General features: G+C 37.6%; 1 protein-coding gene across 20 annotated transcripts in view; it reads right to left on the bottom strand.

The window, feature by feature from the left end:
• CELF2 (CUGBP Elav-like family member 2) overlaps positions 1-23027 on the bottom strand; it is a 969858-nt gene that overhangs the window by 379111 nt on the left and 567720 nt on the right. For 6 of the 20 annotated variants that reach the window (XM_056800794.1, XM_056800793.1, XM_056800798.1 and 3 more), the window contains exon 1: positions 1993-2141. The exons of 7 other annotated variants lie outside the window; for them this stretch is intronic. In XM_056800794.1, coding sequence (XP_056656772.1) covers positions 1993-2099 — 107 coding nt within the window. In that variant the 5' untranslated portion in view covers positions 2100-2141. Of the gene's footprint in view, positions 1-1992; positions 2307-23027 lie in introns of those variants that run through there. 7 more of the 20 variants (XM_056800792.1, XM_056800824.1, XM_056800829.1 and 4 more) reach the window with 4 other exon arrangements.

The raw sequence follows: 23027 nt of genomic DNA, 5'->3' as shown, positions 1-23027 counted from the left end.
CTCATTAAAACATACAACATATCCTCTGATATCTAAGGGTAAAATATAACAATTTATGCCCCAACTCTTGAAAGATATTTATCGTTTCATAAATACACCTCTTCTCATACAAACTGAACTCTGCCCCTAATTCCATTTAGATTATTGCTAAAATAAGCAACAAAGTATATAACCAGGAAACATTACTTCCAACTAAAAGATTTTGATTTTGTCTATTGATTTCCTTCTTGTCTAAAAATAATGTGGTGCATGATCACTCTAAATTGGGTTGATCTTTTTATTGCATTTAGTTCATGTATTTCAGTAGAACACACATGGTAGAGAAAATAAATATCTTTTGGATAATTATGTTCATCATTAATCAGATTCATTGTTATTTAACATGTTAATATCATTAATATGCCCAGTAAATAAACACAGTATTTTTTTATTTTAAAAGTTAGAATAAGATCTTTCTATTTTCTCATCTTGAAATCTCAGAACCCTCACATTAAAGACAAGCACATCTTTCAAAACACAATTTTTGAAAGCTTGAAAAAATTTTTCTTTCCATAATGCTGTACTTTATGAGGGCATATGAATATATTAAGAATCAGAAACAAATACTTCAATATCTTCCCACAGAGACCTATAACTCAATAATTATCATCATAGTTATTTTATAATTATAATTTGTGATCAAAATTATATGGGTAAAAAGTTCCATCATTTGTCCTTCTATGGTTTCTAATGATTTCTAATCATATTCCTTCCTGGATCACAAAAATGGATTAAGAACTAGAAATAATATTTCATTTATTTTTTTTAAAACCTCTTAACTTTGTCTCTATTGTAAGTGCCTTAAGTCTACAAAACAGGAAAACTTGAAATTACCAGGCTTTAAATATTGTAAAGACATGTTTGACAACAAGGTATTTGCCAGATTGATAATGGTATTACAAGCTTCTCAATCAATAAGTTTTCTTTCTGTAGTTAACAGAGAGGATAGCAATAAATCTCTAACTTAATCCAACTGACATAGCTACAAAATGCAAAAAGCTCTATGAACAGTGGATATTAAATTTTTTAAACCCACAACCATAAACAAGCAATACTAAAAGCTCTTCATTCAGTATAGTCTATATAAACAAGATTATAGAAGATAAAAAGAGTGTTGAGAAAAAAAAAGCAGCTCCAGACATGCATTAAGCTAGTTTGACAGCTCCATTGTTCAGCCCGTCCCATTGTCAGACCCAAAGATGTATTCAGTGCTACAATGTCTGCTAGCAAATAAACAAAAGACTACATTTTTCAAAGCAGGATGCCAATTTTCACATAATTCCCTCCATCCAAAAAAAGGTTAGTGGTAGCTCATTCTTGGTATACGATGGAACCATAGCGTAGGTGACATGCAAAGGATGCATATTTGCTTTCAATATATGGGGACTCAGGACATCATGCATGTACACTGGTCCTCAAACACAGGTACACATTTTGGCAAATAGGAGAAAAGCAACTCAACTGGTAGCACAAAGGACTACCTTAGGTTTGCTAAATTCTCATTAAAGTGATATTTAGAATACAAGTCTAATATGGAGTCATCCTAGCTCTTTTTTAGCATGATTATTTCCAAGCACAGTGCATAATAATGAAAAGGAGATATTACAAAAGGAAAGACAAATGAAGAGCCAAATTCTGCTCTTAAAAATTAGTTGTCTATCATTCATGTATAGCAGTGAATCAATACATGATAAGCTTTCAAAAGGAAACTAGTACAAATATTACTTGCACATAGCAATCTCCTTTCTCCCTCTTTCTTTCAATTTCTCTCTCTCTCTCTCTCTCTCTCTCTCTCTCTCTCTCTCTCTCTCTCTCTCTCTCTCTCTCTCTCTCTCTCTCTCTCTCTCTCTCTCTCTCAACAGAGAAGCAATTTGATTCAGAGAATAGTTATTGTCACAGCCAGCCCTGGCAACTGGAAAGCATACATTAAAAACAAAGGAGATGACAACATACCTTAAAAGCAGCTCCTCATTTCTCATAGTAACAGCGGATTTGGGACAGCGCATGCTTTCTACACCGATACTCTCAACAAAAGCCAGTTCAGAAGTGCGCTCAAACATCAATGCCACACTAGCTGTTCACTAATGGTCTCTCTCTCTCTCTCTCTCTCTCTCTCTCTCTCTCTCTCTCTCTCTCTCTCTCTCTCTCTCTCTCTCTCTCTTTTTCCCCCTCCCTCCCCCACTTCGCTTTTCCCACCCCCAACCTTAGTCAAATGCTGAATGGTGGAGCAAAGGGGCCCCTGCAGATCCACTAAGTAGAAATAATCCTCTCTGACAAGTTATGTTGTCTGGGCATATTTTTACATTAATGCACTGTGCTGCCTATAGGGGTCTTGTTTGCGTTCACTTTTGCCTGGTTGGCATTAGTATTCCTAATTACCACCTGAAAATGGAGAAGGTGGGGAAGAGGATAAGAAACTAAAAGAAGTTAAAAAAAATAAATTATCTTCTTTTTATCCCATCTGATAGGATGAGAATGGAAGGGTTATATTTTATTTATTCTATAAATTAACAGCAAACATCACAGATTATTGATGTGAGACCTGGATAGATCTGCCCACTTTGAAAGATTGTAGCCTTATTCTCTTTCAGTTACATTGAATTCACAGCTAGAATCATCTGTTCTTGTGGTCTTGTCCTAGCAGGGAAGGTGACAAGGTCAGGATCCATCATTCTTATTATAGGGAAGGAATCAGAGGAGAAAAACTTTGGAACTTTAGAAATTCTTTACCACCATGGATTCCAAAAATCCTCTAAGTGTGAGCCAAGTTCAAGTGAACCTAACCAAGCAAATACAATGGGGTTTCTAGAGCACATGGGTACTTTTCATTCCCATTTGGAGTTGTCATATGAAAATCACCCCAAATGGCATCAGTTGCTCTTTGCCAAGACTGAAAAGGACATGAGAACTCAAGGCTAGCTCCTGTTCTGCCAGTAACTGACTACATGACTTTGAGCAAAGCCCTTCATTGCACTGGGTCTAAATTTCCACATTTATGAAATGAGAGTAATAGATTCCACAACCTCTATGAGCGTTCTAGCTCTCAAGGTTCATGACAGTCTTAACATATCAAAATGGCCGTTTGAATAAGCAAAGAGTAATTTCTATGGTCTTTTTCAAAGATGGATATTTCAATTTATCAGGATATATACATTGTAAATATATTAGCCAAGGGCAAACAAAAAGATGAGATTCTTTGCCCCTAAGATAATGGTTTTTCATTTTTCTGGGATCTGTAAGAATGAATGAAAATGGTTTATCTTTTCAAAGTAAAGGAATTATGGAAAAATAGAAGGTGTGATTATATCACTGTAAAAACACTGTATAAATGAGTAGTCAATATAGAGAAAGCTTAGAGAGACAAGGGGTCTTATCTTTATTTCATTAGTGAATGGAAGTGAACACCTAAGCAGAAACCACTTATTTTCTTGGTACCACTGCTTTTCCCAGTAGTTAAATGGGACCAGGAATGCTCCCTGTTTTAAAACACCTCAGGAGTTTGAAATGAAGATGTTTATATACATACATAGATGTATACACAATACATAGATGTATACATATACATACATACGTGTATGTATATACATATATATTAGATATAAATAATTCTCTATACCAATAAAATCACTAGTCTGGATCAAAAAGGAAAAAAAAATAGATCATGTAATGCTATGTCTTATCTGAATTAGTGAACAATCTCCAAATTTGGGGATATGGGTGGTGCAGGGGACAGAGCACCACCAGCCTGGAGTCAGGAAACTCTGGGTTCAAATTCAGCCTCAAACATGAACAGGGTGACCCTGGACAAGATGCTTCATCTCTGCCTATGTTTCCTTATCTGTTTAATGTGGGTAATAATAGCACATATATCCCAGGGCTGTTACAAGAGCCAGATGATATAATAATTGTAAAGTACTGTCAAATGGTAAACTAGAAACTAGTATAAATGTTGCTTGTTATTGTCTGACAGTAGGCTTCCTGAAGGTTATCTTAGTTTCTCTAAACTTTGACTCTCTTCCAGTCCCTTAAGTTTTAAAAATAAACTAGAAAACGGGATGTCTTGTATGATCTTGTATTCTATGTTTCCTTGTGAGAATAGTGGAAGATAAATTATAGGGCAAGTGATGATCCATGAAAATGGTATATGTATGGAGGCAGACAGTATTAATATGGGGCATATCTAGACACTCAATATTTGAAGATGATGGTGTGATTTCCTTGTGATTCTCCAACATGAATCAAGATCCCCTACCTAACTATCATAGATTTAGAGTTAGAAGGGATTTTGGAAACCAGGAAGTCCAGGCCATTCCTTTTAAAGATGAAGAATCTGAAATGGAGAGAAGGAAAAAATCTTCTCTGGCCTGTCTGAGCCAGGTAGGAGTTCAGAGGCCTTTCCCAATAGGCTGGGCCTCTCCAGAAAGCCAAGGAAAAGGGGAGTAAGTCTTATCAATCACCAAATGACTGTCTAAAAGGAAAGCAGTCTGAGGTCTCATGCTGAGCTCCTCCAGGGTCGAGTTCTGTGGCCAAGTCCACAAAAAGCCCTCTCACAGGAAGTCACATGAAATATAAAGGCAGTTCTTTATATCACTTCCTGTGTCTTACATGTACCAATGGTGGCTTAAACTTGGCTTAGGACAGCCCAGGGGGTCAGTCAATTATTTCTGATTTGTTACTTGCTAGCTAGCACAAGCTAGACCTTCTTCCCCTTCACTTAATCCTTAAGTGGGGGTGTATACATTCCTGTTTGCTAGAATTCGAAAGACTAAGCAGGGTGGAGTAAAACTAAAATTCACAGTTCTCAAAAAAAAATCACCTGGAAATTAAATTTTATTCAATAAATTCAATAAATATTTATTAAGTGCCAACTATGTACAGATTCTAAGCTAAGCAAAATTTTAAAAAAAGAAATAAATCATTTAGGGCTATTGTAGCAGTTGATGTTCCATACAGATAAAAGTCCTTAAGATTAGATGAAAGAAAATATATCCTGGATTTAAGTGAAAAATAATACTATATTACCAAATGGACCATAGTAATGTACGTGGTTGTACCAAAATCTATCATCTGTTCAATTTGTATTATTATTATTATTTGCAATTTATATGTACTTTAACAAAGTATGAGTATGAGTTTATATGAGTTTAACAAAGTTCTGGAATAGCCTCTGAAAATTCTGGATGAAAAATTAATCTTACTGATTTTATTTAGTTCCTCCAGATATTGTATATGTGTATATTTTAAACCCTTATGCTCCATCTTAGAATTAATATTAAGTGTTGGTTTAAAATAGAAGAGCAGGGGGCAGCTGGGTAGCTCAGTGGATTGAGAGTCAGACCTAGAGATGGGAGGTCCTAAGTTCAAATCTGGCCTCAGGCACTTCCCAGCTGTGTGACTCTGGGCAAGTCACTTGACCCCCATTGCCTAGTCCTTACCACTCTTCTGCCTTGAATCCAATACATAGTATTGACTCCAAGATGGAAGGTAAGGGTTTAAAAAATAAAATAAAATAAAATAGAAGAGCAGGAAGGGATAGGCAATGAGGATTAAGTGACTTGCCCAGGGTCACCTTTCTAGAAAGTGTCCAAGGCCAGATTTGAACCAAGGATTTTCAATCTCTAGGCCTGACTCTCTAGCCATGGAGCCACCTCTCTGCCCCAAGCTTTTGTATTTTTAAGTTTGTATTGCAAAATGTAGGCAGATAACATGATATTTCAATGCAACAATATAATACTCAGTTTTCTGGGAAATAGAATGTGATTGTATAAATTGTTTCTCATCGTGAGGACTTCAGAAGTCTCTCTCTAGTAGAGTAGACCTTCTCTCCTAAAAGTATCTGGACATGAAACCTCTTCAACTAGAGCTTTTGAATAACTAGCATTGCTATCTTTAATTAAGAAACTATTTTTAAAAATGCCTGACTGCTGAAAAAGCCTTTAGAGGGTTCCTAAGTATGTAACTGATACTCAAAGTTTATAACTGAAGGATTTCTGTCTAGAATTTGATTGTAGGATGAGATGATTAGATGCCCTAGATCCCAAACTTGTCTGCCTGATCCACAGTCAAACAACCAGAGTCCAGCAAGTAAAGACTTGGTTGGAATTACAGGGGGACCAGAAACTAAATGGAGTTCCATTAAATCATGGCCTTAGGTACTTTTCAAAGGCTCCCTTCTACTTTGGGGGGTGGGGGAGGGAGAGGGAGAAGAGGCTGGAGCTACCACAAATCACTAACTGAAACATAAAACTTACAGCTGGTTTAAAACAGCCCAAACTCAACTGAGAGAGTAAAGAATGGCCTGATGGCAATCTGAGATTCTCTGTAACAGGAGCCGTTTCTGTGTGATTGGTCAGTAATCGTCTTCAAGTCACAGGTAAGAAATGGGAGGTGGCATGGGGACAGCCAGCTCAGTGAGGGAGCACAAACTCAATGCTCTCTGAGAGCTGTGGGAGAGGAATTTAACTCGCTTCAGCTCCCAGTGAGTTAAGAAGGCAAGGTGCTCTGCAGATAGAGAGCACATCCCAGAATTAAAAGGCCTACATGTTAAGTCCTGCCTTTAGTACCACCCCTGCTTCTATGAGACCCTTAGAAATTCACTGTACAAGGGGAAGCCAGGCAGCACAGAGTGAAGGTCCTCAAATCTGGCCTCAGATACCAACTAGCTTGTGTGACACAGGCCAAGTTGCTCCACCCTATTTGCCTCAGTTTCCTTATCTATCATAAGAGCTGGAGAAGTCAATGGCAAACTTCTCCAGTTTCTTTGTCAAGAAAACTCCAAATGGGGCCAGGAATTAGATGCCACTGATGTAACTCAATGACTCGACGATAACAAGCTGTAGAGTGGATGGCTGAACAGGACTGGCAAAGGGGATTTCCTCATAGGGAGTTCATTACACCGAGGATATCACCAGTCTGAAACGCAACAGAAGTTCTCAGTGCTCAAGCTTCTACAAAATAGGACCACTAACTAGGCTAAGTAGGGTGTCCTTAGATGAATAATTAAGGAGAATAGCTGTGAGGCACTCTACAATTATCAAGTGCCATATCAATACTTAAATAGATATAAACATTAAGCCCCAAAGTACTTGCAATTCTCTGAAGAGACTTGAAGATGGGCACTGGATAAAATACAGACACATTATTAAGAAGAGTAAGAGTAATAAAGGCTTCTGACACCAGAGTAAAGAGCTAACATTTAAAGAACTGAGATAGATAAGTTAAAAATAACTTAAAAGACTGAAAAGACTTCCAGCACGAAATGGGTGGCTAGGTGGTAAATGTGGCTAATTGGTAAAAGAAAAGACTTGACTTTGGAAAGTCCTAAAAGATTTACAAACTATTTTTCCACATCAAAACTGCAATTAACCCAAACTGTTGATCTGGATCAAAGGTTTTTTTATTTTTATTTTTCTTTTTAATTTTAAACCCTTACCTTCTGTCTTGAAATCAAGACTGTCTATTGGTCCTAAGGTAGAAAAATGGTAAGAGTTAGGCAATGTGGATTAAGTGACTTGCCCAAGGTCACACAGTTAGGAAGTGTCTGAGGCCACATTTGAACCTAAGATCTCTAGCCAGTTGCTCCAGATAGCCATCTTTTTGCAGATGACTTTCAGTCCTTCATATCCAATTCTCCTCTTTGTTCAGAGTCCTAGTCCAACATTGTCAACTGCCTACTCAACTGAATAGGCTGCAGACATTTCAAACCCAGCACATCCCAAACAGAATTCGCTGTCTTTCACCCTAAAATGACTCTTCCTCTTAACATCCCTGGTTGTTCAGAACACAACCAGCCCTCCAGCCCCCCGGGTTTGCAATCTCAGACTCATTCCTTTATTTTTCACTTTCTCTCACCTCCTTCCTCCATTTCCAATCAGCTGCCAAATCTTGCTGAATTGCTTTCAAGTCACCCTTTACACGTCCACTCTCCTTGTTCAGGCCTCTTATCACTTTTGAATTGGACGACTGCAATAACCTCCTACATAGTCTCCTTGCCTACCCCCTGTCCCTGATCCATCTTCCATACACCTGCCCCAAATTAGGAATCCTATTTAAGTCCACTCACAATCTGGCTCCTATTTTCCAGACTGATTTCACATTGCTCACCCCCAAGTACTCTGTGTTCCAGGCAAACGGATCCACTTGCTGTTCTCCATATCATAGTCTCTCTATCCACCATCTCCCTATGTTTGCACAGGTTGTCTTCCATGCCTGGGATGTCTTTTTTTAAAATGTTATTTCTTCATTTTTTTAAACCCTTATTTTCCATCTTGGAATCAATACTGTGTATTTTTGCAGAGGCAGAAGAGTGGTAAAGGCTAGGCAATAGGTGATTGCCCAGAGTAACACAGTTAGGAAGTATCTAAATCCATATTTGAACCCAGGACTTGCTGTCTCTGGGCCTGGCTCCAACAGGTCACTTTAAATGCTATATGATTGGCCTTTCTTTATCTTCCCTAATTGTCAGTGTTTTCCTCCCAAATAGATTTTATTGAATTTATATGCTTATTCATTTATCTGCATATATGTGGTTTTCCTGCCCTCCTTCAAATGATGTTAAAATCCTCAATGAGAAGAGCTGTTTTTGTTTTTGTTTTTTAAATATTGGTATTCCTGGTAGCACAGTGTCTTGCACATAATAAGCACCCAGTAAGTGTTTGTTCAAAAGAAAAAAATTAACAGAACCAGGACTCCTCTGACTCAGACACCACAGGTATTCAGGGGCACAAGCTGGTGCTAAAAACATTGCAAAAAGATCTCTCAAGGATCAGGCACATTAAAGACTCCATTTTCTTAGAACACATTCATTTCTAGGCAAGGGTATGCTGGTAAATATTTTACAACCAGCTTTGGGTTGGGGGAGATACATCTGTCTGTCTATCTGTCCATCTATCTAATCTATACATCTCTCTGCATGTCTGTCTAAATATATAGATGTGTATACTGAGATATATTGACACATTTGTGCATATATATATATATACACACACATATATAGGCTCTTATTGTTCAGTCATTTCAATCATGTCCAACTCTTTGTGAACCCATTTGGAGTTTTCCTGGCAAAGACACAGGACTAGTTTGCCTTTTCTTTCTTCAGCTTATTTTACAGATGTGGAAACTGAGGTAAACAATGATTTGCCCAGGGTCACACAGCTAGGAAGTGTATGAGGCCAGATTTAAACTCAGGTCTTCCTAACTCGAGACCCAGCTCTCTATATACATAGTCAGAAAGAAATGTCTATAGGGAGGAAATATTTTTTAATTGAATATTCATTATTTCATTTTCCCCCATCACTTAAAGTCTAGAAAACCAGTAACACAATAAATCAAGCCCTTATTTGTGGTACTAGGTGGTTTCTGGGGTGTAAACGCTCATCTTCCAAACAAGAATCAGCTCCACTTGGGAGTGACTGGGAAGCCCCTCTGACATGCCGCCATTTCTGAGTAAATCCCACAGACCCAGCCCTTACACCATTAGGAACAACAATGGGAGCCACTGTGTAACTTTGGAAGCCCCACTCTCTCACTCTGGACAGCCCACACACAAACAGGGACAATGTCCTGGATATCTGTCTTGTGGGGACCGTGGGTGGGAGCCTTGTGGGGGCTGAGCGGAGTGGGCAGGACCATTCCAGTTATTGGGCCATTTGTCTCTGGAGGGGCTTAATGGTAAGTGGTGGCAGAGCAACTTGGGGAATATCCAAGCAGAATCTTGAGTTTCGGGGCACAAGTGGCCCTGGAAAAGGAGGCTGGTTCTGCAGAGGGTACAGTTTTGCCTCATTCATTCTCGGGGACAGGCCCTTTTTTGCCTCATAGATTTTTACTGCTCATTAAGCCTAATCACCTGTTTAGGGTAGTCCCTCCACTTCCTTTCCATTCACTGCTTCCCTTGCTCTGCACTTTTAGGCACTAATTGCTTGGCTTTGCCCTGATCGGAGATCGCCTGCTATTGACTGAAAATGACACTACCTATTAATTCCCCCCCTGCATGCTATCACAAACCAAAACACATTTGCCTCCACATATGTTCTTTAAAAGCCGTTCCTGCATTAACATTGATTTTTATTTTGAAGCAAAAGGACCAGAATCTTCAATTAAACTTACTGAGCAATAAATTCTTTTTTAACATCTCTATTCTTATTATTTTTATGTAGATTGTTTTTTAATTGTGTGTGATTAAGGGTGGTTAGGTGGCTCAGTGGACAGATTGCAGGTCTGGAGTTAGGAAGACCTAATAGGTTCAAATCCAGCCTCAGATACTTGCTGTCTCGGTGACCCTAGCTAAGTCACTTAACTTCTGTGTTAATCCACTGGAGAAGGAAATGGCAAACCACTCCAGGATTCTTACCAAGAAAACACTACGGACAGTATTGGTATTCTGGGATTCAGGGGGTCACAAAAAGTGGAACATGACTGAATTACTGAACAACATCTATTTACATAGCTAGATTGAGGAATCTACTTAGAAAGTCTCTCTCAGGTTCATGATAGCTTGGCCTTTATAAAGACCAACAGAGATAATGGCACCAAGATGCAAGAGGAGAAGGTCTAGCCTCAAGCAGACAGTTATCTGCCCTTGACCAAATCCATCTTAAGAACCCCCAGATCTGCTTTTGCATTTTGTATATAATCCAGTGGAAAGCTGCACCTTATCTAAAGAAAAAAGGTAATGTTCCAAGTAGGTGAAGAATTATAAAATTGTTATGGAATGAAAATTAAAACACTATCATCACAATCTGAGTGGGCTAGTCATATGCAGGAAGGCTAGTCTTGATGGGGTGCTTTTTTGTGCCATGTGATTTTAAATAAAATCAATCAACCAATGATCATGAAATTAGTATTATCACACATGTAACCCTGGACAGGATACTGTGGGACTGAAAGAAGTAATACGAGTCCTAGCATTATCTTTGTCCATAGGGAGCTTCTACTAAGGCATACACACACCTAGGAAAACAATGGCCCCATCCCTCTGACTAGACTGTAAGTTTCAAAAGAGGATAGATGTCTTCACTCTTCTTTGTGTCCTATGGAGACAGAACTTTGCCCATGTGCAGTACATGTAGAGATGCACAGTAAATATTTGTTGAATAAGTGATTATTCAACAAGAAATATGATATTCTATTTCCCATCTCCTATGTTTGCACAGGTTGCCTCCCATGTCTGGGATGTTCTCCCTCCTCATTCTTGGCTTAGATTTCCTAGGACCCTTCAAGGGGTCCCTTTATTTATTCATTTAGTTTAGTTTGTTTTTAAACCTTTCTCTTCCATCTTAGAATCAATACTGTGTATTGGTTCCAATGCAGAAGAGTGTTAAGGGCTAGGCAGTGAGTGGGAAGTCAGTGGAGGAGCTGCCAGGGCTAATTTATCCAGTAGAACAAATCAGAACAGAGGAAAGTACCCAATAAGGTTCTTGGTGAGGTAGAGAAAGTGAATGAAACATTGCAGCAAGGCCACTAAATGGATTGATCAGGCAATGAGCTGGATGAAGCAGTTATAAGGCACCAGGCCTTGTGCCAAGCACGGAGGATACAGAGAAAGGCAAAAAAGCAGAGTTCCTGCCCTCAAGTAGCTCATGTTCTAATGTGGGAAACAATAATCAAATCACAAAGTGTGGTACCTCTGGGTTACACAGAGAATCAATGTGAGATCATCCCAGACAGGAAGGAGCCCAGGAGGGTGGCAGAAGGTGAATGTGCACTGAGTCTTGAAGGAAGCCCAGCAAACGAAGAGGTAGGGAGTGCATCCCAGGCATGGGGGACAGACAGTTCAAAGGTGCCCTGGATGGAGGAGGAGTACTGGGTGTGAAGAAAAACCAACAGGTCAGTTTAGCAGGATCACAGGATACATGTTGTTCGATTGTTTCAGTCATGACTGACTCTTTGGGACCTCACATTTTTTTTTTGGTCATTCATCCTTTGCTTTTTTAAAAAATTAATTTTATTTAATATTTAATTTAGAACATTTTTCCTTGGTTATAAGAGTTGTGTTCTTTCCCTTCCTTCCCCCTACCCCTTCCCGTAGCCGATGTACAGTTCCACTGGGTATTACATGTGCCCTTGATCAGAACCTATTTCCATGTTATTGATGCTTGCATTAGGATGATCATTTAGAGTCTACATCCCCAGCCATATCCCCTCGACCCATGTAATCAAGCAGTTGTTTTTCTTCAGTGTTTTTACTCCCACAGTTTTTCCTCTGAATGTGGATAGTGTTCTTTCTCATATGTCCCTCTGAATTGTTCATGATCACTGCATTGCCACTAATGGAGAAGTCCATTACTATCGTGATTGTACTACAGTATATTAGTCTCTGTGTACAGTGTTCTCCTGGTTCTACTCCTTTCACTCTGCATCAATTCCTGGGGGTCATTCCAGTTTTGTGACATCATTTGGTATTTTCTTGGTGAAGACCCTGGAGCGGTTTGCCATTTCCTTCTCCAGCTCATTTTATAGATGAGGAAACGGAGGCAAAAGGAGTTAAGTGACTTGCCCAGGAACACACCGCTAGGAAGTGTCTGAGTCCACATTTGAACTCGGGTCTTCCTGACTCCAGGCCCAGTATTTCATCCACTGTACCACCTAGCTTTCTCTGTAGGATACACAGAAGGGAATAAAGAATGAGAAAACTGGAAACTAGAGAGGAGGTCAGAGGTGATTAGGATACTAATCTAGAGTGGTGGCTCTGTGAGTGGAAAGATGAATAGGAGACAAAGAAAAATGCTGTGGAGGGAAAAGTGACAAGATTTGAGACCAGACTGGACCTGTGGGATTGGTGAGTGTAAGCAGTCCAAGATGGCACCCAGGGTTTGAGCCTGGTACCCTCCACAGTCAGAGGAGAATTGGGAAGAGTCTGGTCTGAAGTGCTGTCATGTGCCCCCAAGTCGTTTGAGTTTCCTGACATAGCAGTGTTCTATTTTCTCACATTCTCTAGAAAAGTATCAAATCTACAGGGTCATCCTACAGGACAGTCAATCAATTAGTGACCATCCCTAGGTTAAAAAACTGTTTGCAGCAGCTTGTGCATAGTAGGCAGTTAATAAATGTTTATTGATTAAATTAAATTACATTCAATCGGTTCTAGAGATGCTAGCTAGCTCTCTGAGTGCTACATGAGTAACTCCACCATTCACTCCCCGTTATAAGAGAGGTGACCAGCTGTTCCCCATCTCCACTAATAGCAGAACAAGAAGAAATGGGCTTAAACTGCAGGAGGGGCTTTGGGGAGCCATCGACAGGACTTTCAGAGTAGAAAAGTACCAATAAAGCACAAACCCACATGTGCAAAACTGCTTCTTGCCTCAGCAGACTGGTTGCAGCTCACATTTCATAAAAGCAACAGCAAGAGTAGCTGTTGAAGGTGACTGTGGGTTTTGCCTGATATGAGCCCCATAGGGCCTCACAAGCTCCTGGAAGGAAATGCTGGATTGTGAGAAGGGGGAAAAAAAGCCACAAAAAACCTTCTTAGATATGGTTTGGTTTTTTTTTTTTGGATGAACCTTTATTACAATGGATAGGTCCATACTGCATTAGTTCTCATTGTGAATATGTACATGAGCACCAGATGACCCAAGGTAACTGAGAGCCTTCTAAGAATTGGGTGAAATATGGAATTGGAGTCTTACTAGCCAGAACTCCATAGCTGAGCCCCATCATGCCTCCTTATCCCATCTTGGGCTCCTCCCTGTGCACAAAGTGAGTCTGCCCTGGGCTTGCAGGACGGCCCAGAGCAGAGAGAGAGGTTAGAGGTCAGTAGGCCAGTATAGAATGCTCTGTGAGCATTATGACAAGGCTGTCATAAGATCATAGATTTTGAGCAAGAAGGTTCCATAGAGGGAACTTAGTTCAGTGACCCCCTTCCCACACCTTCAACCCCATGTCCCATTTTTTGGGGGGATGATAGGCAATTTTTAGGTTGGCAGAAGTTTGGGGTGACACTTGACCACACAGAAGATCTCTGAATGCCATTTCCTCGCTTATTCCTTCTAAAGTCTCTGGGGGACCTCTGACATTTAAAGTGCTAATGCATTTCGGTAGTAGTGCTTGTTACAGAGAAGAAAAGCCCCCCAGCCCCACTATAAAGTCTAAACTAATCAACCTACCTACCCTCGAGAAGTTAACATCCTGACAATTATGTAGGAGTCTTTTCCTTTTCTTGCTTCAAGTAGTCTGTCTACAACAGTTACCTGAAGTGAGACAGGTAAGGCATCTATCTTCCCCTTGACCCATTGCTCCCTCTTTGTTGAAATTCCGGGTGTCCCCTTGAAGGTCTCGACATATTCTAACTCTTCTGTGTCTCAGATTGGCCATAGATGCTCTGCAAAGGGCAGCTCACTTTAAGGGAACAACTCTGCAGAGCTGTAACAGAGTCTCCTCTGGCAGTCCTCTCCAAACTCCGGCTTCTGTGTCACATTCTCTTAGATTATGTGTCATAAGTCTGTCATTAGAATTGCTCTTTAGGAGAGACAACTTGAAGACTGCCAAGTTCATTAAGGGTCTTCTCCTGGATTTGCTAGTCCTTCTGCTTCATAATGAACAAACAACACAACACACATGTAGCACACTCTTCTGTTCACAGCTATATATCCCTTCGTTTGCAAGAGAACAAAGAAATATTCTGTACTTTTGTTTGGTGTCAATCAGAACCTGAGATTAAAGCTGCTCTCTTATGTATTCAAAAGTTATACCCACCAAAATCATGCTCTCTGCCTTGACTCTGAACTTCAAAAGGAATACTGCATTGGGGTGGGTGGGGGAAAGAAGAAACAAACAAAAACAAAAACAAAACAGAGACTGAACCTCAAAAGAGATGCTCTTAGCCCTGAATGCATTTCACTTTCATTTTTATAAATGGAGGCACCATTCCTGCTGGATGGTGCAACATCTGCAAAATCACTTTATAAGGGAATATATGAACCCATTGGGAAAATAGTCAACCATTCAACATGGTACCCAAAGTATACTATAAATTTATAAGCCAGAAAACTTTGTCCACTGATTGATTTCATTTTTCATATTTCCATATTCAATTTCTATTTAAAAGACCACACCTGCTTCTAGTTTGCCTAGAATATAAGAAATGTTTTAGTTTTGTGCTTAATAAAATAATTTTCTGGTCTGTAACCCTTTCAATGAGTGACTAGGAACTAGATTTCTGGATAAGGGTTTAAGATAAAAAAATGATAGCTCTTTCCCAGAAACATGATATATCTAGTAAGAGAAATGAAGAATGGGTTTACCTAGAGACTTGTGGATTTGGGCAAGGGAGTTGTAAATTGAAAAATGAAAAGGGGTGTATGTGGAACTTCTTCATACACATCTGCTAAGTACACATAATAGTAAGTATAAAATTGAAATAAGAGCATTAGAGAGACTTTGTAATGCATAAGAGACAGTCCAGCAAAAGGGGAAGTAATAATACTTGTGCCAATTTGTAGGATCTGGATAATATAGTAAACTAGGGGTCTTAAAGCAATGAGGTACATTTGGCCCTGTAGCTATGATTACATATGACTTATGACTGAAATATAGTCATAGAAAGTTAAATCTTATTGAAAATAAACTATATAAACTGAGGTGTTAAGGTATTTTGTATGAAAAAAAATGGGCTTGAGGGAGAATCATCTTATCAAAGGGATCAAAGGACTACTTAAACATATAAACATGCTATCATTATTATTAGAATATTACTGTCCTATAAGAAAATATGATGAATAGAGAAAACTTTGGAGAAACATATGAATTGAATACAAAGTTAAAGTAGCATAACCAAGAAAACAATATATATGTTGTCTTTTTAAAAAATGGAAATAGGATTTCAACCCAACAATTGAAATTGAATGTTGTGAAATTTTAATGATCCAAACTTTACCTCAAAGAAAAGATACAAGAAGACATCTTCCATTCTCTCACCATCTTCCTTTTTGCAGAGGTGGGGAACTATTGAAGTACTGTTTCCCCCTTTATATTGGTTAGTTTTGCTAGACTCTTTCTTAATATTTGTAGGAATATGTAGGTTCCCACAGTGGGAAGTTTATTAGGAAATGTAATACAAAACCAAACTATATCAATAAATTTATTTTAAAAAATGTTACATGTGTAAAGCATTTCCTTTACTCAGCATATATTCAGGGTCTTACCATAATGTAGTGGCAAAAAAAAGTAACTTCCAATAATTGTATAACAACGTACTATAAAAATAACTTTCTTAATTTGTACTCAATTCATAATTTGTGTTAATTTAGATAAAATATACCTGATTCTTATTGAAGAAATATTTTAAAGTAAATGAAGCAACTTCAGATCTCTATATTTGATCACTCCACAAGCAATTATTAAATATCCAGTAAGCATTAGGCACAAATTTAGCTGCTGGAAGATGCAAAATCAAAAAGAGATTCTTGACCCTTTGCCCCTCAAGGACCCAACACTCTGTGAGGGAAGCAAAAAAAAAAAAAAGCCACTTTATCTGTTGTTTTTAGATATTAGGAGGCTTTATAGTCCTGTAAACGAATATAACTTCTAAGAAACATATCAACTATCATGTAATGCTCATTTAAATATTTAATTTGATTACCTTTAAGTAACTTTCTGAGATTAACTCTAAAATATCTTTCCGTAACTTAACCTGATCTACACATTAGCTTCTTTACATTAATTTGCCACCTATTTATTGCTCTTAAATATTTTATTCAGTTACTGAATGAGTATGTCTCCTCACATGACTATACTAGGGAGATCCTGATTAATGGGAATAATGAATTCTAGGAGGTGGTTCTAATTTATATTATTTATCCTGGAGAAGAGAAGACTTGTGGGATAGGAGTAGAGGAGACGTGTTCAAAAATTTGAAGGATTCTGATGTGGAAGTGGAAGCTTCATTCTACTAGGTCCCAGATAGTGAACTAGGAACAGTAAGAAGGTTGCATAGAGAGAATTTTAAGTTTGATTTAAGAACAATTTTCCTTAAAATTTATTAAAGTTATTCAATGTTGTTTTTATTATATAAACATTTCCCCTGGTTCTGCTCATATCACTTTGCCATATTTCATACAACTCTTCCAGGGTTTCTCTGAAACTTTCTTTTTATTAGTCATAAAAGTATTCTTATTACTTTTATATACCATAATTTGTTCAGACATCTGTTTCCAATTCGTTGCTACTCCCAAAAGAGCTGTTTTGTGTGTGTATGTATGTATGTGTGTGTGTGTATGTGTATGTATACATCTATCATTTCCCTCTTTCTTTCAGATAGAGAATGAAACGTGGACAATTTGAGCATTGATTTTGCTTGGTTGTGCATGTTGTTAGAGGGGGTTTTCATTTATTTTCCTTTAATTTGTGGAGGCAGGGGGGGGAGAGTAAATACATGATTCTTAATTCAAAAATAAAATGAAAAATAAATTTAAAATAATTCTCTCAAATAAAATAGTTCTCTCAAAGTGGAATGATTTCTCTCAGGAGTGATCAATTTCCTCCTTAGGCATCTTCAAGCAAAGGTTAGACATTTTGTAAAGAAGTTTCTTGTTTACAGGTGGGTCATACTAGATAACTTCAGACATTCATTCTATTTCTGAGATTGTGTCTTTTGTGACATTTCTTGAGTGCACAAATCACATTTGCTACCTTTTTTTACATGCAGTCTTAAATCTCTGTTACAAATTCTCAGCACATACTTTGCTGCTAAAAGAATAGAAATGATAAATTACAAAATAACATTTATTTGCACCTTTCTCCAAAGAATCTGTTGAACATTCCTACCAAACACAGAAATAATTTTTGGGCAAATGGAATTCTTTTTCATAGACAGGAGAACTAAGTCACAGAAAGGTCAACTCTGTTCGACCATAACTTTCACATGGTACCTATCACACGCGATATCATATAGACTTTTATAAATCAACTTGGATCTATCAAATAATGACATTGTGAAAAGATGACTAATATTTATGTCATTATATGATGACACATCCTAATTCTATTTTTCTGTGTTAACTCTCTACATAATACTTATAACTTAATTTTGATCCCATTCCTTGGGTTAAAAAAAAAACCTAATCAATTTTAATCATCAAATTTTTCTTTCTAATCTTTTCAGGTCACATATTATCATGTTTTAAAGTCTCCTTCTGTATGTCATATTTCATGTGAAAACTAATCAAAATCCACAAATTAAGAAATTTTGGAAGAAACTTGTTATTAATCACATACAAAAAAGAATGAGAAGATAAGCCTTCATTGGATCTAACCACAGTCTTGTAGAGCTTGAATAGGACTGTTTTAAAAGAACCTTACAAAAAAAGAGAAGAGAAAATGCACTTGTATTCTGAGCAACTGCTGATTCTAGCAAATTTTATGGAAATTAAGCTTTTAGATTTCTTTAGGCTCTGGAATAGGAAATATGGGCAATATATTTTGAATATAACAAACAAAAAACTTCAAAATATACTTATTTTGCTCAACTGTTCAAATAATATTTTAGCAAAGTAAATGGACAAAAAAGCACAAAGTAAATACTACTGATCACTGAGATTTTTTAAAAAGTCCAACATGAGAATCTTTGTATATAAAACATTAGTGCTTCCTCTCAAATGCAGCTGGCACTTCTGTTTTTTGATCTCCACCATGAAATATACAGTAGCTACTTTAAATATAGTCCTAAAGCTCAATATATGGTAATTCAATAAAATGTCCTAGATAAAAATGTCCAATTTTCACAAAGCCAACATAGCCTTCATTGCCTCTTACATGGTTTGACAGGATAAGGTCAATGCCCATTGGCTGCACAAGAATGGGGAATGTCATCAGTGTAGCTATTGTCATGGTAACGTTTAAACTAAGCTTTGTGAGTACATTCATTGGTCACTGGGGGTGGGTGGGTGGAGAGACAAAGAAAAAAGGAGTGAAAGAATGAGGAACACTGGTGTGAGAACTAGGAAGCTTTAACTCTTTATCTTACATTTCATAGAATTGACAAAGATTGACAAAGGAGCTTGTCTAATGCTATATTTTGCTGAGGATCCAGTGTTTGTGTGATGAATCTGAATCCTCTCTACAGCACCAAAAATCTCACAAAAATCTTTTTAAATGATCATCAGGGACAGTCACTGAAACAATATGGGCTTTGTGATCAATGAACATACAACAATAGTTTGCAATGGAGTTCTTAGGAAGGGGCTTTTTCTCAGTGCTTTTAAGAAGGAAGGTCTATCAAACTTATGCTAATGTATTACCATGCTGATTTAATTGTCAATTACAAATTACTTAAGTGTACTTTAATGATCTATATCAAGCCTTATTTTCACCTCTAATAGCTATTAATGGTTGTTAAAGAAAATGAAACCACTTTACCAAAATGTAATGTGGAGGTCTATTAGGGATAAATGTTCAAAATGTTAAAATATTACCAGAGAAAATGTGAACTTATGTGCACTTTTATGTTCTCAAATAGGTCAATCTACATTCCACGGAAAGAATATTTCTTTCAAATTGCACGCAATTACCTTTTAAATATCTTTATACATATATCATATAGATTTTCTGTAACTCCCTAGCACAATATAGTTTTTAGGAAGCAAGAAAAAAATGATACTACATAAAGTTTCAGAAGAATCAAAAGTATTGGGCAATGAATAAAGAGACAGGAAGGCAACATTCCCACAGTTGCCTATTTTCATTTTTTTTCCTCTTGTTTGCTTCTTGCTTTTAGGTATATTGGGAAGATAAGAAAGATTATGAGTGGTATGTGTTATTTGTGAGGAGAAGCACTTCATTTACTTAAAATCCTACTGTACCACCCTTTACCCCAAATAAATGAATTTCTGAAAAGCTCTGTATGAATCAATTATGTATGTTCAATCATCTTTTAAATGCAAAATGTATTACTTAAAGCAAACCTATCAGTAAATTCTTTGTAAAAGTGAAGAATTCTTTTGAAAAAAGTCATCATCTATTAACAGTTGTTTTTCTCTGAATTTTCAAACATAGGGATTTCTTAAAGTAGGAGCAAGCCTGTACTCTTCTGAACAGTTGTTTAAGCATCCTCTCATAAGTGAAAATGACATAGGATAAATTACTTTAGTCTGTTATGATAACAACTGTACCAGTAGTTCTGACTCCAGATTTTCACTACAGTAAGGAATCAATTTAAAACTACTACAAAAGCAGCTGCCAGATATTGGGTGTGCTAAGCCCTGGGGAAATAAAGAAGGACAAAACAGTCCCTGCTCTCAAGGAACTTATATTCTAATGACAGAGAAAAACATGTAAATACTTAGGCATATTAACAAGATAGCTAGAATAAATGTAAGGTCATTGCAGAGGGCAAGGCACTAGTCACTGGAGAGACCAGGAAAAGCTTTGCATTTGTTACTGCTTTTCAGGTGTTTTAGTTGTGTCTAACTTCATGACCCCATTTGAGATTTTCGTGGCAAAGATCCTGGAATAGTTTTGCCATTTCCTTCTCCAGCCTGGCTTCCAGTAGATGGTAGGATTTGAATTTAGCCTCAAAGAAAGATAGGAAAACTAAAATATAAAAGTATCGAAGGAGAGAGTTCCAGTCACAGGGGACAGCATGAAAAAGGAGATGGCAGTTTCTTGAGAGAAGAAGTAGAGGAAGGTGGCTATATCATAGAGTATAAGAAGATGGGAGGATAGACTGGGGTCAGATTATGAAAATCTTTGAAAGATGAGGGGCTTTTATTTTATATTATAATAAAGTCAATAGGAAGGGACCTGCAGTTTACTAAGAAGGTGTAAACCTTAAAATTTCTTAGACTTATAAATGTTGGAAATTTCACCATTGGGAAATTTCATACTTGGAAAATTTCTTACTGATAGTCTATTGGAATGTGAACCCCATTGGCATGGGAGGTTCCTCCTCCTCCCTTCTTAAGATTACTTTAGGACAGAAACCTTTTGCTGAACAATGGAAAGGGCTTTGACCTATGCTTAAGCATAGAACAGGAAGTTCTTTGAGTCATGATTGATTTTAGAATTGATACAATAGAGATACTTGGAATGACAGAACCAGGTCTTGGAAATTACAATCTCCACCCTACTCAGTCCTAACAGGATTTAGGAAGGGCTGCAGCATAGATCAAAATTTAATTATTCCAATCTCCACCCTACTCAGGGTAACAGGATTTAGGAAGGGCTGCAGCAAAGGATCAAGATTTAATTATTTGAGAATATGACCTTCAACAGACATGTGCAAAGCCACAGACCTCTGGGCTGTCCTGGGTTAAGGTAGAGCCACCATTGGCACAGGGAAGACATGGACAGTGATTGGTAGAGGTAAGAACTGAGGGGAGGGAACTTGGATGGTTTCCTTAAAGAGAGCAGGGTCTGAGGACTAGGTTGGTTGGAGAGGTTTTGCTCTGAGAGATTGTGCTATGAGAAGCTTGCTCTGAAGGAAGCTGGAGGTGGAGGCCCCTGAGACTGTTTCTCCATTTTGGTCACGTGAGTGATAGGGACTGATCTCTTTTCTCTGCCTCAGCTATCTAAGGGCTAGGGCCTTTTGGCCCAGCCTAACAGAGGGGGTATTTAAGCCCTATTCCCTTCTCTTTCCTTTCTCTTTCTCTCTCCCTCTCTCTCTCTATCTCTAATACCTTTCTTCCTCCTGTTTGTAATTAAACTCCATAAAAGGTTGACTGCTGACTTGAGTTTTCATTTAGGAATTACATAGCTGAATTCCTTGGCGACCTTAAATTAATATATATCAGTCTTTTAAAGTGATTTCCTTGTCACAAAGGGAAGCCACATGATCAGATCTGCACTTTGGTAAAATTACTTTGGCAAGAGTGGGGAAGATGGACTGGAATTGGAATGGTCAACTAGAAGGCTATGGCAATCATCTAAGAAGAAGTCATGAGAATTTGAACTGGGGCAGTGAATGTGTCAGTGAGAAGAAGGCCCCACACTAGAGATATTTTAGAGGTACACATGCCAAGATTCAGCTAGTAATTGAATATATCCAGTAAAAGGGTGATGTGAGTAAAGAATGATACCAAGTTTGTAAGCCTGGGTGACTAGGTAAATGATGATTCTTTCCACAGTAAGAGGGACAATAACTGCAATTACATAAAGAAAAAGACTGAAAGATGTTTGAACTATAATCATTATGGTTACCAGTCATGTCTTTAGGAGCCTGATGGTGAACTATCCCATCTCTTGGTAGAGGTGATGGATTGTAGGTGCAAAAAATGAAATAAAATAAAATGAAACAAACATAGCCAATGTCTGTTTTTCTTAAATGTATTTATTTATCATAAGGAATTATTTCCATTGGGATAGGGGAAAAGAATTGGTGAGTGGTGGCAAAGATGGAAAAAAGAAAAAAGAAAAATAGTCAATAAAACAAAAAAATAAAAATGAGAATAAAACAAAGTTCAGAGAGGGACACAGACAAGTGGGGTGGGATTTTTACTGGCATATTAATATTAATATACACTTAATATCTATATACTGTATATAACAAGTTTGCTCTTTCAGATATAATCTTTTGTTTCATTCTTTATATCCTGACACATTTATATGTATTGATATTTGTAAAGTTCATAATTTTAAAAATAAAATAAAAAATAAAATAATGCATAATGTGTTGAAATAACACACAAAATGAAGTAGAGATGGCATATGTGTATATATATATGCATTAAGTGACCTTCAGAGGCCCTGTAGGCCAAAATGTATCTATGCAAGAATTCCTTTAACAGTATCTCCTGGCAAAGTTTCGATCCAGCTTCCACTTGAAGAGTTTTAGTGAGAATGATCATACAACCTTCTAAAGTAGAACATTTTCTTTTTAACCAGCTTAGAATGTTAGGATGTTTTTTATTGAGCCTAAAATATGTTCTTTTCTCAGTTCCATCCATCTATCTCAGTTTTGAGATCTTGGAGCAGCAGTATCAGTCTAGTCCCTTTTCCACTGAAAATCCTTTAAAAAACTTGAAAGTAACTTTCATGTTCTTTCTAAGACATCTATTCTC

This window comes from Monodelphis domestica, chromosome 5 (genome assembly GCF_027887165.1).
Source record: "Monodelphis domestica isolate mMonDom1 chromosome 5, mMonDom1.pri, whole genome shotgun sequence".
NCBI classification, from domain to species: Eukaryota; Metazoa; Chordata; class Mammalia; order Didelphimorphia; family Didelphidae; genus Monodelphis; species Monodelphis domestica.
This window is presented reverse-complemented; position numbering and strand designations above follow the sequence as displayed.